The sequence below is a fragment of the Colobus angolensis genome, unplaced genomic scaffold (assembly GCF_000951035.1).
Source record: "Colobus angolensis palliatus isolate OR3802 unplaced genomic scaffold, Cang.pa_1.0 Scaffold7, whole genome shotgun sequence".
NCBI classification, from domain to species: Eukaryota; Metazoa; Chordata; class Mammalia; order Primates; family Cercopithecidae; genus Colobus; species Colobus angolensis.
This window is the reverse complement of record NW_012120709.1, coordinates 19,796,812-19,816,548: the sequence shown is the minus strand read 5'-3', so window position 1 is coordinate 19,816,548 and position 19,737 is coordinate 19,796,812. Positions and strand designations below refer to the sequence as shown.

Below are 19,737 nucleotides of genomic sequence, written 5' to 3'. Positions count from 1 at the left end.
AAAATGGATGCTGAAATCCTGCTACCAACAAATCTGATGTTCCCAGCATACTGCCAGCAGAAAATAGCAAAAGGGGTAGGAAGCGGCATTAGATTGGCCAAAAGTTCCCATCTAGAATTGTTGCTACACGGGAGTCTGGGCAATGTGGCTTTTAGTGAGGTGGTTTCTCTCTTCTACAGAACAGGAAGGAACATTCAGAGGAGGGTACAATGGAAGTTGAGTAAGCCAGTACACAGAGTCCACCACAGCAGCCAGCCTAATGCCCACTCTCTTGTTACCCATGAAAACCCGACATGCAAACACTCTGACAATGAATATTTGATTCTGAAGTGGATATATCAAAGGTCTTTATTAGCATAGGAACCACCCATAGTGTGCATTTGTGTGTTCCCCAAATGCACACAGACACCGTATCTCTCAAGAGTCACTGATGTATTTCATTGTAGAGTTGAGAATTTCTAGGCCATGAAGCTTTCTCAGTTGAGCAGCAAACCTGTCACAATCAAAACAAACAACCCAGGACGTAAGTGCCACGGTTCAGGCTTCTGGAACCCAGAGCCAACACCCTCTCAGATGGAAGCTGAGAACGTCAGTCCTATCACTGGGTGGAACAGGAAGTGGCTGTGGCATTGGGGTACCCTAAAGATCACAGGGGTAAGTAAGACCCTCAGGGAGGCCCACAAAGCACTGAAAACACTTGCTGCAGGTGGCAGGTGTGTCAGGCTGATCAGACAGGACCTTGCTCTTGAGAACTTCCCCCACAGGTTGCCACTTTGAAGTCATCCTAGCTAATGCGCTTGCTTTCTATAGAAGAAAGATTTTAACTATTCCTTCCATTTGAACAACCAGACGGAACTTGAAAGGACCTTAGATATTATCGAGGCCAACCCCCTCAATCTACAGAGGAGGAATTAAAGGCATGTAGATGTAAGGGAAGGAGCCTCTCTCACTCAGTTCCTGGGGTTACCCCTGCTCTATGCCAGGGCTCCTTCGCTCAGCCGCAGGTGGACACCCCCCAGAAGCACGTGCAATGAGGAGCACCTGCACATCAGAACAGGAGCAGAGCAGAGTGGAGGTCTGAGCTTCACAGAGAAGCCACGGGCACAGTTACAGCCCACACCTCTTGCCCTCGCTCACTGGGGGCCTTGACGTGCTGTTCTGTGTCTCTGCTTCTCCACTGTTTTCTCCTGCATGAACATGTGACCCTCGCTGGCCATCCCTCCATTTGTTTAGGCTGAGGCAAAGAACATGAAGTGGGGGTCTGTTTCTGGAAGAGTGGAGAAGAGAGAAAAGAGGGAAGAGAAGGGGAGGTGGAGTGGGGTGGGGGAGAAGGAGGATAAAGAGACAGGGAGAGGGATGCAGAACAGCGGAAAATGGAATGGAGAGAAGGCAACGGCAGCAAGTGTGAGCAGCAAGTCCCCATCAGACAAGCTGATTCCCTCTCTGGTTGGAGCCCAAAAGCTCCCGTTTCCGCTAGAAAGGCTTTCTTCAGAGAAGCAGCTATTGGGCTTAACCTAGGTCTGCACAGAAAGCATGAGGGCTTCCCACAGAATCCTGTGTGGCACACAGTCCCAGCCAAAAGTCAGCGCCTCAGCTCAGCTGCTTTCCGCAATGGGACCGACACTGGGTCAGCCTGGCTCCGTGTCTACAGCATACCTGGGCTCAGCTGTGCACAGCTTCCCCAGAGCAATGCCTGCGTTCACCTGCACAGCCGTCTTCTGTGTGTCACTGCCTGCGAGCCTTAACAAGACCTGCAAGAGGTCTGTCTTTAGCAGGGAAGACGCAACGTTGGGCACCTCCATGCAGTTACCAAGGCAGAGGGCAGCGTTGCCCACCAGAACCTCATCCTCTGAGCTGAGCAGCTTCATCATAATGCTCAACTCTGCAGGGAAGGAAGAGAACAAGCAACAGCTCCTTTTAATCCCCAAATAGGAGGCTGGCAACAGGACATGAGGGGCGCAAGGAGGTGTCAGTGGACACTGAGCTTCCCCAATAACTCTGCAGCAGAACTTGTTCACTGACTCATCAGCAAACATTTACCGAATGCATATGAACCTCCTCAACTCCTTGCTGAATCTCTGAAGTATCTAGGCTTCCCAGAACAGTGTCCAGCACAACAGTTGTTAGATGAATGAATGCCATGTGTCAAACGGGTCTGTCTTCTTGAAAGCCCCTGTTCTTAACCTCTCACTGCACCAGGGTGAGAGGTCCCATCTGACAGCCCCCAGGTGGGAGGCAATGTGCTGGCAACCTATACCTGCAGGGTATGAAACAGGATCCAGGAGAAAGGCTCCAGCTTCCATGGTGGAGCCTCCTTTAGTTCACCTTCTGCGCATTCCAGGGAGTTGGTAAGAAGGACATTAGCAGGCTGCCTCTCCTGGGAAGCCTGCTGTGAATAACTACAGCTGGTTTAAGTTACTGGACTAAAGCTAGGCTCCGACTCTGATATTTCCCTTGTTCACTAAATGTTGAAGGTGTTTCCCCCCCTCCTGTGAAGGCAGAGAACTGAACTTGGTGGGAGGAGGGAGTTTCCTAGCTTTGGCCCTGTTATCTTTGAGCTGTCTGTCAGCTGGGTCTCCAGTCTGGGCATCCTACCTGTGTGCAACCAAAAGGCGAATTAAATGCTTTCAGATCTGACGCGAAACATCTTCCATAAACATTGCTGAAGTCTGGGAGAGGTTAACAGCATTGCTGCTAAGTTCCTCCTCGACCACAGTTCCCTTTGCAGCTTCAAGGGTGGATGAACCTCTGGGATGAGGGCTCCCTTAAGGAAATCATCACTTACTTTTATCCAGTCTTATTACTTCTTCCCGAGCTTCGTGATAACTATTCGTGCAGATAGCTAGTATCTTTATAGCATAACGTGATGCAGTCTCGCCTCCTGTCTAGATTTCAGAATGAAATCAGAAAAATAAAATCAGTGCTATGATTGCTCTCGACCACAAACCACAGCGAGCAGTTATTATAGTGCTAGTGGCTTCCTAAACTCTGAAAAGAGAGTTCTATGGAGAATGGCATATGCTTCCTGGTGAGCAGGCATGGTCCCTGCTGGAATAGTGTCACCCGCAGCCTCTCTAACCCAGCCCACACCCCTGACAGGAACGTAGACCCGTCATGTACACCTGAGTAATTGCCTCCAGAAGGCTTTATGAGCAAGTGGCTGAGAAGAGAATGATGCTGATGAATGGCAGACCTACCAAAAAGGGAGGAAAAGCCCCTCCCATGTCATTTTCCCATTTGAGAATGAGGACTGACTTGCCAAGACTGTTAGGCTGACAGTCCTGCATGAGGAACCTCAGGAACCTAGATCATTTTAAGAGGCGACAACTGTCAAACACCGCCCTTGCAATCTCCCATGTGGGGTCTTTAAAAGGCATGTGTGCATGTATGCATGCATGATGCACAGGTATGCATGCCATCAGGAGCTTTTGGTGGGTTTGCAAAAGTCATAATGAATGACAGTCATTGTTCAAGTGGCAGCCTAAACTTAAGACCCCCTGTGCTGCCCCCTCGGTGTTACCCCTGCCCCAGCAGTAGCCCACAGAGCATGCTTCCTTGCCCCACTCAGCCTGAGGCTTTATGAATAAAAGCCATGTGTCGCCACACCAACATGGGTGTGTGGACCTCATGGGCACACACATCATAGGTGGGATTCTGAGATGGCAACCTGATATAATAATCTCCTTCACCCTTGCAGGTGAATCCAGATAGCTGCTCTACCGGCTTGCTTAGATTCACTGCACTCATTTCACAGGGAAATCCCAATATCCTTTGGTCACATGGTAATTCTGCAGGCTACATGTCTCATAGATGAGTAGCAAAACCTGAGCAAAACAATGTGCCCGAAAGCCACTCAGATCATTTTTATCAAGAACAGAGGCCATATATTTTAAAGTCAGGCTTGAGGGGTAAGCAGTCTTTTTTTTTTTTTTTTTTTTTGAGATGGAGTCTTGCTCCGTCGCCCAGGCTCAAGTGCAGTGGCACGATCTCGGCTCACTGCAAGCTCTGCCTCCCGGGTTCACGCCATTCTCCTGCCTCAGCCTCCCAAGTAGTTGGGACCACAGGTGCCTGTCACCACGCCTGGCTAATTTTTTTGTATTTTTAGTAGAGACGGGGTTTCACCATGTTAGCCAGGATGGTCTCGATCTCCTGACCTCGTGATCCACCCGCCTCGGCCTCCCAAAGTGTCATAGATGTATCTAATGAACAATTTTCTTATTTATTGAACGATCTATTATTGGTGTTCAGAGTATGGTCTGGGTAGACAGGCAGAAGCAAATCCCTATCCAAGAAATTTAAAATCTAGCAAGGAAGAAATGGCAGCACATTAACCAAACAAAACCCACCTTAATTCTGTTCCTCGAATAAAATAGGAGACTTCTGTACATTTCAGGGTTGTAACCAATAAAGTGATCTTACCTTCAGGAATTTCATCATTTTCTTTGCCACTCCTGCTTGCAAGGCCTCCTCAACAATTTTCAGAGAGGAAGAAAGGGTCCGGCTCAGAACACCAGCAGCTCTCTGAATACAGCAGAAAGAGGATAATTAAATGTCCTTTTCAGAAATGCTGACAACCTTTAAAAGTTAACAGGAAGTTTGGTGAGGCAAAAGCAATCATTAACATTGGAAGCAAAATATAAAAAATAGGATGGCCAAATAATAGCAAGCACTATTCTTTTTAATAAAACTGTCACAGAGCTGCAGTCATAGCCCCTTGCCATGCAGAGGCTCATATTATCTCAGCTTCACACAGGATCAACCAGTTCAACTCTGAGAAAGGAAGTTCTCCCTTGTGATTCCTCCCAGAGCTCTGATATCAGCAGGCCCTTTATTAGGGGGTGTTTGATTTTCTGGATTGGTCTTCTGTGTCATTTATCTTTATCTTTTCTTCTGTCTTTTGTTCTAGTTTCTGGGATAGTTCATTTACTTTATTTCCCAGCTCTTCTCTCTCTCTCTCTCTTTTTTTTGAAAATAAATGGCAAGCTGTTAGTCTTTTATGGATATAACTATCTTTAATCTTTCTCAGGATACAAATGATAGTTACTATTTTTTCTTCTGTTTCCTGTATCATCTCTATTTCTTTTGGATCAATTTTTATGTTTATCTTGGTTTTCCTATTTATGTGTGTAGCTTTCCTGCAATGTCTGGTTGACCCTTACCTGCCCAACCACATGTACAAAAAAAGCAACAAAATATGTTTGGGTATGCTATGTTTATGGGAAGTATGGAAAGGTAGAGAGGTGGCACTCCCATATACCAGAAAGAAAAATGTTTTCTCCAGTTTCAGTTCTTTAAAGATGAAAGTGTTCTGATTTTATGCCTGGAGGATAGATGCCTGCCAGCAAACGCAGCTCCACTGCCTTGTACCTCTGCTCTCTGTTGTATCAGGAGTTCTGAAATCTTGAACTTTTCATTATAAGGCAAATCTGCCACTGACCAGCTATGTGTTCCTCCGTCTGTACTCTATACGAAGGTTTCCTCAGCCCTACCTCATTAATTACCACCCTAGCAGCTGCTCTCCATCTTCAGGAAACTTGTTAAAATTACTTACCTATTGGTAACCATTGCCTGTTCACCGTCAATGTAGGTCTCTATTTATTTTGTTCCCCCCAATGGCTTTCATCTCATTTTAAGGAGGACTCCAGAGGGAGAAAAGATAAACTTGTGTATTATCAATCTTGCTTCCCTAATCTGCTTCCTAAAGATCCTAGAATTTTGCTACAGTTGACACCACAGACCCCCTTTCAGGCCCAGGACAGTGGAGACTGTGCTGGGACCAGATGCCCATGGTGAAGCTGCTGCCCAGCAAGCTGGGAAGCACCCAATTGTGGCACACACGGAATGCTGGGAAAATCCGGCCCAAGAGCTCTCCTAAAGGTTTACTCAGGGACTAGTGTAGGCCCATCTTTAGGTCTGGACCATCTGAGAACGGTGGTGCTTACCACTTTGGGGGTCATGGACCTCTTTGGAGGATCTGATGAAAGCTATGATGCCCCATCCGTGAAAATGCACACGCACAAAACCTTCACCCTATCCTGTCTGAATTGACTTTGGGGACGTTTAGAGAGTGCTACCCCCAAACAGGGTATGTTGGATCTACTCAGAACCTTTTTTAAACTGTGGAGCCAGTCCTCAGTCTGCAACCCTTGAAAGGTTGGTTTCCCAGATCCACCCTAGACGTGGCCCTAATTGCTTCTCTAGGCATTAGGGCCCTGCCCTGACAGGGAGAAAAACAGGGGTGATCACTTAACATGAGTGAAGAACACTTTCTAGGGTGATGGCAAATAGCCTCTTGAATCACACTAATATTCTTTTCCTGATGCACTGTGCTGACATATAGGGCTTTCTCAGTTTCCTTATTCAAATGGCAGACACAGAATTGAGAAAGTCATTTCAGCATGTATTTTAAAAAGAGGCTAAAACTATTATGCACAAACAACCTCTAGGATCACTGGCTTAATACGGGCCTGGCTTTTTTTTTTTTTTCCTGTGGAAAAAAGGGATTCTAAATAAGTCGGACACTTAATCTGTCCAATTTGCACAGGATATTTTGAAATAGGACAAATCAGATCGATTATATCCTCTAAGCTGCTTAAATTTCAGACCATACAGAAGGGGGATTCTTAAGTTGGGTTCCTGGACTCTAGGGGATCCACAGGTGACAGACATGGCAAGGAGGCCACCAAATCCCTGAAACTGCAGACAAAACTTGGTGTTTCTGTGCTTGTGTGCATTATTCGAATAGTATATCCATACCGTATCTCAGAGACTCAGCAGATTCTCAAAGGTGGCAACTTGAAAAAGATTACACTGATAACAAAACAAAACAAAACAAGAACAGTGAAAGTTGCTTCTGGATTTCCCTGGGAGAAACTTACTGTCAGGATTCCTCCATCCTGGCTGTTTAGTAAAGATAGGCACCTTCTGCTCACCTCCACAGCCCAAACCTACAACAATGGGGAGAGGTGAGCAGGAGATTTTACTTTTCTGACAATCTGAATTCTCAGCAGAGCTTCTTCTGAGCACCCTCTCCTTTTTAGCACCATGACACTGTGCCCAGGTTCCCTCACAACACCAACTTTTACTGCTCTTATTCCTCCCCATGTCTGTCTCCCCTAACTCCAGGGTATTACCCTGATAGCAGGAACCACCTTTCACTTGACTTTGTAAACACAGCACCTCATACCCTGCTCAGCACACCTTGGATATCCAGTCTGTTTTCTGAGTGAATACATGACTAAGTGATGCATTCACCCCTCAGCAGAGCAAAGGGAGAGTGCATCCCTCCAGCCTTTTCCCATTCCATGGCCACTGTGTGAGTGCACATGCTTCTGTCTCTTCGTGAACACGAGAATGGTTTTATGTCACAGAATGTGTACAGGTTGTTCCAGGGTTCCAGGCAGGGAGACAAGAAAGCTGTACCTCAGAGACAAAGGGAGCCTGAAGACACAGGTTCATCATGAGTCCCAGGAGTGTGTAGATAACCTCTCTGAACAGGTCCACATCCTCCTCACACCTGGCCTTGGAAAACAAAACAAGGTAACCAATGACCTTTCTGCCTTACAGTTTTTATGGTCATCTTTTCCCTTGGACTAGTGTCTCAGAGTTCCCACACTCCCTAAATTGCCAATGTCATGAACCTAAATGGTTTTGGAGGATCAGAGACCAGTTCCATGAGTTAGTGTTGGTCCAGGAGACTTGGAAGGAGTCTCTGGTGCCTCTGCCATGGGACTATGGATCAGGTTGGCCCTGGGTTGAAAGTGAAGAGTGAGCTGCTGAGACGGGTGATCATTCAACTCCATCAGAAAAATCCTTCAAATCAGGATCAGGCAAGATGGCTAACTAGATGCAGCCAGGTGGAACAGCTCCCACTAAGGAACAGAGATGACTGACATGCTCCTAACAGACCTTCAAAGGGAAGACACTGAGAGAAGATGGAGGAAAGATGCAGAAGCGGAGTGGAGGGGAGTAACTGGGAACCCTGCATGGGGCTCCTATGTACCAAGGCTTGTTCTTGGCCCCCAAAGGCTCTTGAGGAATGGGTGAATTGAAGTGGCAAAGAGCAACCTAATCTCATCATAGGCCTCTGGAACCCTGGCAGGAGAAATCCCCTGACCACCACAGACAATCAGCGAGTTGTCAGGGAGAGCTGCTTAGAGAAGTGGTAGGGGTGGCAAGCCAGTTGATGTGGAACCCAGAAGGTTGGGCGTGGAAGCATCTGTAGTGGAGCATGGCCAGGGATAGCCATCCTCCTAGGCTCAAATAAGTCCCATAGGAGACTTTAGCCCTCGGGAAGTCATCAGACCTGAACTCTGCAGGGTGGTCTTGCCCATCAAACAGGGCCAGTCCAACTTGAGGACCCCTTGCTCTGCTGGACTCTCCTGGGGCCCCAGCCTGGTCACACCTGCTTGCTGAGCAGTCTCGTGGGCCCTGGGGACCCACACCATAGCTTCTGCACTGGCAGACCATGCCTGACCAGTGGAAAGCACCAGCAGGGTACCCCTATCACCATGTACCAGCCCACATGCTCCCTCTCCACACCACAGCTTCCCCTGGGCCCAAGGCAACTCCCCACATCACTTTGCTGGTGAGTGTCTGATGAGGCAGGTTTTGCTTTCCTTGCCCTGCCAGAGCATGGGAGTGCAGTCCTGCCCCTCCTCTTCCTGCTGATCACCATTGCAGATGGAGTATTGATGGGCATAGAGCCAGCCAGCCCCACCCCTACCAGCAACTTGCCCTTGTGCTAGCATGACATAGAGTACAGTGGATCTTTCTCCCTCTAGGAGCAACCTCCTCTGCTTGCGAGGCACAGAGAAGGCACAATCTTCAGCATGACCACACACACAGTCATCAGCAGGGACCCTCTCCCCCAGTTGTGTTGCCTCTGCCATTGTGGCAAACACCCACAGGGAGGCAGGTACCCTGACACCTGCTAGCACCCTGCCACAGGTCTTCCGCTGCTGTTGGCATGCGTGAACAAGCTAAGGTCCCGTTATTACCACATTATGAAATTCTTGGGCTAACACTATCCATTGGAGTGTAGTGACCAAAGGTTTGGGATCACCTTGGCTCCCCCATTGCAGTGTATTCTTAACCTAGAGGAGCCAGAAAACAAAGTCAAGGCCCAATACAAGTCCCTGAGAGTTAGAGCATCCAGTCCAGAAATTGGGAGCTGAATACTGACCCCCTAAAATCTTCTAGAAATAAAGCCAGTCAGCTGAATCCACCTTATACCACAATAAAACCCTCAAGGTCATCAAATAAGATAAAAGAAACAAATTTATCCAAAGGTCAGCAATCTCAACGACTGACAGTAGAGAAATCAACAAAGATAAGAAAGAATCCACATGATAAACCTGATAATTCAAAAAGCCAGAATGCCTTCTTTCCTTCAAACAACCACAACACCCCTCCAGAAAGGGCTCTAAACCAGGCTGACACGGCTGAAATGACACAAATAGAATTCAGAATATGAATAGAAATGAAGTTCATTGAGCTACAGGAGTGCATTGAAACATACATCAAGAAAGCCAAAAATCATAATAAAACAATGAAGGAGCTGACAGGCAAAATAGTCAATACAGAAAAGAACATAACCAACCTGATAGAGCTGAAAAACCACACTACTAGAATTTCATAATGCAATCACAAGTGTTAATAGCAGAATAGACCAATCAGAGGAAAGAATCTCAGAGCCTGAAGACAGGCTTTCCGAAATAAGACAGTCAGACAAGAATAGATAAAAAAAGAATAAAAAGGAATGAGCAAAACCTCTGAGAAATACAGAATTATGTAAAGAGCCCCAATCTACATCTAATTGGTGTCCCTGAAAGAGATGAGAAGAATGGAACCAATTTGGAAAATATATTTCAGGATATCATCCATGAGAACTTCCCCAACCCAGATAGAGAGGCCAACATTCAAATTTGGGAAATGCAGAGAACCCCAGTAAGATACTTCATAAGAAGATCACCTCCAAGACACAGAATCATCAAATTCTCCAAGGTCAAAATGAAAGAAAAAATATTAAAGGTAACTAGAGAGAAAGGTCAGGTCACTTACAAAGGAAAGCCCATCAGACTAACAGCAGACCTCTCAGCAGAAACTCTACAACCCAGAAGAGACTGGAGGCCAATATTCAACATTCTTATAGAAAATAAATTCCAACCCAGAATTTCATTTCCAGCCAAATTAAACTTCATAAGTAAAGGAAAAATAAGCAAATGATGAGGAAATTCATTACCATCAGACCTATAGTGCAAGAGCTCCTAAAGAAAGCACTAAATATGGAAAGGAAAGACCATTACCAGCTTCTACAAACACACATTGAAGTACACAGACCAGTGTCACTATAAAGCAACCACATAAATAAGTCAGCAAAATAACCATCTAACATCATGATGACAGGATCAAATCTACACATAGCAATACTAACCTTGAATGTAAATGGGCCAAAATGTCCCAAGACACAGCGTGGCAAGCTGGATAAAGAACCAAGATCCACTGGTATGCTATCTTCAAGAGACCCATCTCACAAGCAATGACATACATAGGCAAAATAACAGGTTGGAGAAAGATCTACCAAGCAAATGGAAAACAGAAAAAAAGCAGGGGTTGCAATCTTAGTTTTAGATGAAACAGGCTTTAAACCAACAAAGACCAAAAAAGACAAAGAAGGGCATTACACATATTGGCAAAGGGTTCAATTGAACAAGAAGATCTAACTATCCTAAATATTTATGCAACGAACACAGAAACATCCAGATTCATAAAGCAAGTTCTCAGACACCTTCAAAGGGACTTAGTCTGACACTCAATAATAGCAGGAGACTTTACCACCCCACTGGCAATATTAGATCACTGACATAGAAAATCAGTGAAGATATTCATGAAGGACCTGAACTTAGCACTGGATCAAATGGGCCTGATGTACATACACAGATTTCTCCAAATGAAAACAAGAGAAAACACATTTTTCTCATTGCCACATAGTGCATAGTCTAAAATCAATCATATTTGGAAGTAAAACAGTCCTTAGCAAATGCAAAATAACTGAAACCTTAACACTCAAATTGGAAATTAAGACCAAGAAATGAACTCAAAACTGTATAACTACATGGAAAATGAATAACTTGATCCAGAATGACTTTTGGGTAAATAAACCAATTAAGGCAGAAGCCAACAAGTTCTTTGAAACTAATGTGAACAAAGATACAACATACCAGAATCTCTGGGACACAGGTAAGATAGTGTTAAGAGGGAAATTGATAACACTAAATGCCCTAACAGATATTGCTAATTAAAAAGTTAGAAATATCTCATGTTAACAACCTACCACGACAAGTAAAACAACTAGAGAACTAAGAGCGAACAAATCCCAAAGCTAGCAGAAGACAAGAAATAACAAAAATCAGAGCTGAACTGAAGGAGACTGAGACACAAAAACCCATTCCAAAGATCAATAAATCCTAAAGCTGGTTTCTTGAAAAAATTAATAAAATAGGTAGACCACTGGTTAGACTAAAAAAAAGGAAAGACAGAAAATGCAAATAGACACAATCAGAAACAACAAGGGGATATCACCAATGACCCCACAGAAATACAAACAACCATCAGAGAATATTATGAACACCTCTCTGCCCATAAACTAGAAAATTGAGAAAAAATGAATAAATTTCTAGACACATACACCATCCAAAGGCTGAACCAGGAAAAAATTGAATCTCTGAACAAACCAATAATGAGCTCTGAAATTGAGTCAGTAATAAATAGCCTACCAACTAACAAAAGCCCAGGATCAGCTGGATTCACAGCTGAATTCTACCAGATGTACAAAGAAGAAGTGGTACTATTCCTGCTAAAACTATTCCAAAATATCAAGGAAGAGGGACTCCTTCCTAACTCATTCTATGAGATCAGCATTGTCCTGATTCAAAAACCTGGCAGAGACACAACAAAAAAGAGAAAACTTCAGGCCAATATTCTTGATTAACACTGATGCAAAAATCCTCAACAAAATACTGGCAAACCAAATCTAGCAGCACATCAAAAAGCTTATCCATCACAATGAAGTAGGCTTTATCTCTGGGATGCAAGGTTGGTTCAACACATGCAAATAGGTAAATGTGATTCATCACATAAACAGAACTAAGAACAAAAACCATGTGATTATCTCAATAGATGCAGAAGAGGCTTTTGATAAAATTCAACACCTCTACATGTTAAAAACTCTCAATAAACTAGGTACTAAAGGAACATATCTCAAAGTAATAAGAGCCATCTATGACAGACCCATGGCCAACATCATACGTATGGGCAAAAGCTGGAAGCCCTCCCCCTGAAAACCAGCACAAGACAAGGATGCCCTCTCCCACCACTCCTATTCAACATAGCATTAGAAGTCCTGGCCATGGCAATCAGGCAAGAGAGAAAATAAAGGGCATCTATATAGGAAGAAAAAAAGTCAAACTACCTCTGTTTATAGACGGCATGATCCTGTATCTAGAAAAAACCACAGTCTTGGCCCAAAGGCTCCTGAAGCTAATTAACAACTTCAGCAATGTCTCAGGATATAAAATCAACATACAAAAGTCACTAGCATTCTTATATACCAACAACAGTCAAACCAAGAGCCAAATCAGAAATGCAATCCCATTTATAATTGCCACCAAAAGAAAATACCTAGGAATACAGCTAACCAGGGAAGTGAAAGATCTCCACAAGAAGAACTACAAAACACAGCTCAAAGAAATCAGAGATGACACAAACAAATGGAAAAGTATTCTGTGCTCATGGACAGGAAGAATCAATATTGTTAAAATGGCCATACTGCCTAAGGTAATATATAGATTCAATGCAATTCCTATTAAACTACCATTGACATTCTTCACAGAACTAGAAAAAACTATTTTAAAATTCGTGTGGAACCAAAAAGGAGCCTGAATAGCCAAGGCAATCCTAAGCAAAAAGAACAAAGCTGGAGGCATCACGTTACCCGACTTCAAACTATACTTACAGGGCTACAGTAACGAAAACAGCATGGTACTGCTATAAAAACAGACACACAGACCAGTGGAACAGAATAAAGAATCCAGAAATAAGACCGCATACCTAAAACCATCTGATCTTCAATAAACCTGATAAAAACAAGCAATGGGGAAAGGATTCCCTATTCAATAAATGATGCTGGGATAACTGGCTAGTCATATGCAGAAGACTGAAACTGGACCCCTTCCTTATGCAATACACAAACATTAACTCAAGATGGAATAAAGACTTAAATGTAAAATCCAAAACTATAAAAACCCTGGAAAATAACCTAGGTAATACCATTCTACACACAGGAACGAGCAAAGATTTCATGACAAAGACACCAAAAGCAATCTCAACCAAAGCAAAAACTGACAAAAGCTCTAATTAAAGAGCTTCTGCACAGCAAAGGAAATTATCAACAGAGTGAACAGACAACCTAGAGAATGGGAGAAAGTTTTTGAAAACTATGCATCTGACAAGGTTCTAATATCCAGCATCTATAAAGAATTTAAACAAATTTACAAGAGAAAAATAAACTACCCCACTAAAAAGTGGGCAAAGGACATGAAGAGATACTTTTCAAAAGAAGACATACATATGGCCAACAAGCACATGAAAAAAAGTTCAGTATAACTGATATCGTTAGTGAAATGCAAATCAAAACTATAAGATACCATCTACACCAGTCAGAATGGCAATTATTAAAAAGTCAAAAAATAACAGATGCTGGCAAGGCTGCAGAGAAAAAGGTACACTTATACACTGTTGGCGGAAGTGTAAAGTAGTTCAACCATTGTGGAAGACAGTGTGGCTATTCCTCAAAGACCTAAAACAGAGATACCATTTGACCCAGTAATCCCATTAATGGGTATATACCCAAAGGAATAGAAATATTTTTATTATAAAGACACATGCACATACATGTTCACTGCAGCACTATTCACAATAGCAAAGACATGGAATCAACCTCAATGCCCATCAATGATAGACTGGATAAAGAAAATGTGGTACATATACACCATGGAATACCATTAAGCCATAAAAAAGAATGAGATTATGTCCTTTGCAGGAACATGGGTGGAGCTAGAGGCCATTATCCCTTGCAAATTAATGCAGGAACAGAAAACTAAGTGCCACATGTTCTTCCCTGTAAGTGGGAGCTAAAAGATGAGAACACGTGGACACACAGAGGGGAACAATACACACTGGGGCCTGCCAGAAGGTGGAGGGTGGGAGGAAGGGGGAGAGGATGAGGAAAAATAAATAATTGGTACTAGGCTTAATACCTGGGTAACGAAATAATCTGTACAACAAACTCCCATGACACAAGTTTACTTATATAAGAAATCTGCACATGTACTCCCGAACTTAAAAGTTAAATAATAAATAAATAAATAAATAAATAATTTTTAAAAATTAACAAAGAAAATCCTTCAAACCTCCCCAGGGCAAATGAGACTTGATTTGGGGGGCTCTTTAAGGCCAGCAGTGCATAAAATCCGAGGTTACAGAAGGGAGAAACTACTGGCGCCATCCAGCACTCACAGAAACAGAATTTCTGGAAAAGCCAGATAACTAAGCAGCAGATAATGCCCCCGAAGAGGATAAAGACCAATTATGAACAAAAAAGCTAACATACCAGGAGGCTCAAGCAGCCATCCCCAAATTCCTCACAGGCCGCCATGTGTCTTCGGGTGGCAGGCTCAGCACTGAGGTTTCCCATGATGGCAATGCACTGGCACAGAGCTGAGGAGCTGCTTACCTTGGGATCTGTCTTCTAAATGAGAATCGAAAGAAGGCAGAGCCTCAGAGAGCAGGCAAAGGATGCCGCATGATCTCTCGGTGCACCCCTCACTCACCGAAAGGCCCGCGAACCAACCAGATAGCTTCATGTCACACAGGGGCATCCCTGGGGTCACACTGGCAACAGGATGGCGGCACATAGAGGGGTAGACCCAAAAGGGTCTTGGCCTAGGGCTTAATCCCAGCTCCTCCATCAACCAGCTGGGAGGACCTGGGCAAATCCCTTCCCTTCTCAGAGGCTCCATTTCCACAGCTGTGGCACGCTGGGGTGTGGTTATGCTCTCCAAGGGCCCCTGAAACTTCTAAGGTTCAATAGGGACAGGCTTCAGTTGCAACACACTCTCCAAGGAGAAGCCCTGCCCCCGACACTATTCACTGCCTTATCAGCTCAAATTGCTACACTAGTCTTCCTGACAGGATGACTTCCATTTGGGAACAGCGTCACACATCGAACTTATTGTCAGCAGGGGACTGATGGAGACTGACGAACTCTATCCACCTTCACTTAAGATGCCACCCATATCCAGCTTTTCCCCCCGTGTAACCAGCGCCATCCATATGCCACCTCCACCTGTTCCTACTGTAGCTGTTTCAATAACTGACAATTGTGTAAATTCCAGCTGTGAATAAATGATTAATCAAAAGAGAGACAATAGTTGTTCTGGATTGTAAACTGTTTAAACAGCCCCATTCATGCTCCTGAGAGTGTCTGTCACAGAGGGTGAAAATGAGGGTTTGCTCACCAGAACGCCTGTGAGTGCAGGGAGAACACCTGGAAGGTTGGCCTGGAACCAGACTTGGAATCTGTTGAGAAACCATGAGCCAGGATTTATTTTTACATTGCATAAACTATAACATAAATACAGTGTCTCAGATAATTAATGTTGCAAATTCTAGGTCCATATGATTTAGACTGTGCATGGAGAATTCAGAAACAAAAACAGAAAAAAACTTATCACTATGTATGTAATGTGGCTTTAATTTTTCTGAGTCTGGAGAATTGCCTTTGATGTTAAACAATAGATCTCAGATGGTGACTCCCTTAAGCAGGAGTTGGTGGAATCTCCAGGCTTCTGCCAAGCTGACTTACCCCCAACCCCTGCTCTGAGTCTACAGCATGTGTGTACTGTGCAGAAGGCAAATACCGTGCAAGCATGTTTACTCATCGGAGCCACTGGGAGGGCCTGGATGCATGTGCATCTCCACACACTACAGCCACTGTTCCATACCCCAGCCCGTGCCAGCTGGCTGGCCTGCCTGTGAGCACAAGCAGCTCTCTCATCCCATTACCATCTCTAAGCAAGGTGTCCTAAACTTTGTAAGGAAATTTAAAACATAGGATGCACTTTAAAAAAAAGCTCTTGAAAAATTATGAAAACTGAGACCCTTACTATCATCCCCAGCAGCTAGGCAAAACAAAACAAAACAACACAAAGCCATGGGGCAGAAGGAGGTCGTTACTCATGATGTCACTGGCAACCCCAGAGAAGGCTGCATTTGACTGTTCATTCTTGCTTGCTGGCTCACTGGCTCACTCAGGTTCATTCAACGCGAATTTGCTGGGCAACTCCTATGTACCAGGCACTGATTAGAAGGAAGGAAGGTTCCCGACACTTTGGAGGCTTGCCTACTGTAAGAGGCACTGCTTTAAGTATGCTGCTGCTTCCAAACCCATGGAGGCCCAGGTCAGCCTCTATGCAGAGTGACTAGAATGGGAGTGGGTGGCCGCAGCCCCCTGGGAGGCATCAGCCCTCCTTCTCAGTGAATCTTGCAATACTCACTTGGAGACTTGGCCTAGCCTCTCTGAATACGGCACATTTTTAAAGATCAGACAGTTCAACAAAGACTGAAGAAGAAATGTCAATTTCTATAAATAAAAAAAATTACCTTTCTTCCAGAGCCAAGTCTGTGAACAGTCCCATAGCAGTGTTGGCCTCCTTATCCGAGAAATCAAGAAATGACACCAGGGCTTCCAATAATCTGCAAAAAACCATAATAACCTCAGAGGTAGCTGTCCTCCAACTAACAACATCCCAACAGGGTAACCTTGCAAGGAAACCAAAAAGGAGTCAGCATCCGGGTGAAATAAGCAGAAAGGGTGCCTTGCCATGCCCTCCTGGAAGCCTAGCTCCTTGCCCACCCAGAGACGGACACTCTTAAGTGGCTGGCTCCACCACTTAATGTGAATCCCCAGAATGCTGAATACTTTTAACCAAAGTTTATTGATTATCAGACGCCAGCTCAGAAGGAGTTTCTGAGACTCTGCCATGTGACTCTGGCTCAGTCAAGTTCATTAACTTAGATGACATCTAAATGGCATGCTTACTAATCTGCTGATGACTAAAGTGGGAGGGCCCCCTAATAAGGTGGGTGATGGAATAAAGATTTAACAAGATTGTGACAGGCTGCTGAATATATTAGATTAAATTTAATAGGGTTAAGCTCAAAGTTCTCCACTTAGAGCTGGAAATTCTGCATAAGTAACAGAATTGTGAGACCTGGTTTGTAACTGGTTCATATGAGAAATATTTAAGGGTTTTTAGCCACTTACAAACACAAAATGAGCAAACAGTCTAACACAGATGCCAAAAAACACCTGATGTAATCTCAGGCTGCCCAGATGGACTTACTGGCACCACGACAATGGAAGTAAGAGTAATTTGTTCACCCAGCAAACTTGCATTAAGCATCTACAAGGTGCTAAGTATACTGTGCTCAGTACTGAGCTCCTGGTCTCCTACAGTGATACATATGTAAATAAGATCAACTGTCTTAGGTGATATGTTAGAGACAGACACACGTTGAGGGGACCAGAGTCTCGCTGGTGGGAGGTGTGGGGATGGAAGTGAAGAAGACTTCAACAGATGACACTTCAGTGTCTCTTGAAGTGTAGTGTTAGCTATTCATTCGTTTATCCATTTGACCAATCACAAAGAACAAGCACTGACTGTGTGCCAGGCAATGTGGTCGGTTCTGGGGTCCTAACGATGACACAAGAAAATGTCCTGGTTCCAGGCAGCTTGCAGGCCAGCGTCGGGCCCACAGGGACGGGTACAGAGGCATGTCAGGCAAAGCCGCCTGCAGTCACAGACTATGTGGGCACAGAATTGCAGGAGCACATTTGGGGACTGCTGGTACGCAGTTAATACTTAGGATGTGAGGGGAGAACAGGGGACGGTAGAAAGCTGGACAGAGCCAGAGGGGGCCTTCTAGGGCCTGCTGGGAAGTCTGTACTTTGCCCTGTAGGCCCCTGTTCTCCAATGTGTGGTTGGTGGTGGGGGCCTCCGGGACAGTCTGAGTGTGAGGAGGCTCCAGGAGGCTGCTTTTTCATGAAGTCCTCATGTGATTCCTAGCCATTATATTTCTCAGTAATTGGAGAACCAGCCTTACAAGGAAGTCATTTCAGTGTGTTAAGTAGGAAAATAGCAGAACAGATGTCCATTTTAGAAAAATCCCTTCAGTGTACGGTGGAGGCTGGATTGGAGCAGGTACAGTACAGGAGGCAGGAATTCAACCAGGGGAGAACTGTGATTGTCCAGACAATAAAGGCTAAGGGACCAGACTGAGGCAGCAGCAGAGTAAGAAGCACAGTAAAAACACAAAGAGATGTTCATGAAGACCTGGAAGAAATGACTGGAGAGAGTAGAGGAGAACCAGAAGAAAATGAATTCAGAAGATGCTAAGGAGAAAGAGCTGGCAGCATACTATCTTATGGATGTGGTGAGGGAGAGCCAGGTCACTTCCAGGACATTGGCTTAGGCGACTGGATAGGCAGAGATACCCTCTATGAAGACAGGAAATTCAGGTAGATGAACTGGTGTGAGACCACGTTTTGATTTATTAAGTCAATGATACTTGTGGATGTTGTGATAGAGATGTCCAGTAGCAGAAGGGTATGCTTCTTGACGAAAGCCATGGATGGGAAGAGGGACAAGGGTAGGATCCCGGGGTCCCTGACTTGGAAGGGTGATGGCATAGCGGGGCTTGCAAAGGAAACCACAAAGGAATAGCCAGGAGGTAGGAGGGGGGCCAGGAAGGATGGTGTCCTAACAGTCACTGTGAGGGAGTTTCAAGAAGAGTAGTGATCAATAGAACCAAATGCCACAGGACAGAGAAGGGCGAAGACTTTGACCTTGACATCTTTAAGAAAGACAGATGACAGGCTAGCAGACTGGGCTTTTGGGAATATGAATTCCAGTCACCCACATCTATGGTGCTGGATCTATTTAGCCACTTATTCTAGGAGTGGTCTGGAGGCCAAATCATCAAAGGAATGATGGAGGTAACAAGGATGCTTAACCTGAAATATATCAGTATTTTCAGATATCTAAAGTACTGAAAAGCTGGAAGGAGTCTGGGCCTGGGCCTCAATGTATGGAGGCAGAATCAACCCCAGAATAGTATGGGGCAGGCAACTTACACACAGTGTAAGGAGATAATTTATATCAATCAGAAATGTCCTGAAATGGACAGTTGGCTACCTTGGGAGGTGAGACCCACAGCCCCTCACTAATTGGGGACAGACTTCCTCCACCCAGTCTATTAGCTGCGTTAGTGCCCATCCCGAATCAAATGGAGATAAAAATAATGAAAACTGCTGGCATCTCCCCTGGAGGGCATGATGCACAGGCTGTATGGGGGTATGCAGAGGACATCTATGCTGAGTGGGGCTTGACTGGATGGTTTCTGAGGGCCCAGGTGACACCGAGCTTCTGCAAATCCCTAACATCTTCAGAAACGGATTCCAGTGCTCCCGCTGTCAAAAACAATTTATTTGTTTTACAGTTAGTTCAGATTCTTCCTTCACCAATTTAAACCTATTTTCTTCGGTCTTGAAAATAAATGCTAATGAACCTGAACAGCACAGATGAGACAACAGTCTAAGAACATCTTGGCTTTGTC

General features: G+C 44.6%; 1 protein-coding gene across 2 annotated transcripts in view; it reads right to left on the bottom strand.

Annotated features, from left to right (window-relative positions):
* Positions 1–325: 325 nt before the first annotated feature.
* The window catches only part of TTC12 (tetratricopeptide repeat domain 12), a 51,023-nt gene continuing 31,611 nt past the window's right edge, over positions 326–19,737 (bottom strand). For both annotated transcript variants that reach the window (XM_011926762.1, XM_011926763.1), the window contains exons 14-22: positions 16,723–16,815; positions 15,579–15,639; positions 14,672–14,809; positions 7,423–7,521; positions 6,879–6,947; positions 4,420–4,521; positions 2,786–2,885; positions 1,657–1,882; positions 326–493 (exon numbers count right to left, since the gene is read on the bottom strand). In XM_011926762.1, the coding sequence (XP_011782152.1) occupies positions 418–493; positions 1,657–1,882; positions 2,786–2,885; positions 4,420–4,521; positions 6,879–6,947; positions 7,423–7,521; positions 14,672–14,809; positions 15,579–15,639; positions 16,723–16,815 (964 nt within the window). In that variant the 3' untranslated portion in view covers positions 326–417. The remainder of the gene's footprint in view (positions 494–1,656; positions 1,883–2,785; positions 2,886–4,419; positions 4,522–6,878; positions 6,948–7,422; positions 7,522–14,671; positions 14,810–15,578; positions 15,640–16,722; positions 16,816–19,737) is intronic.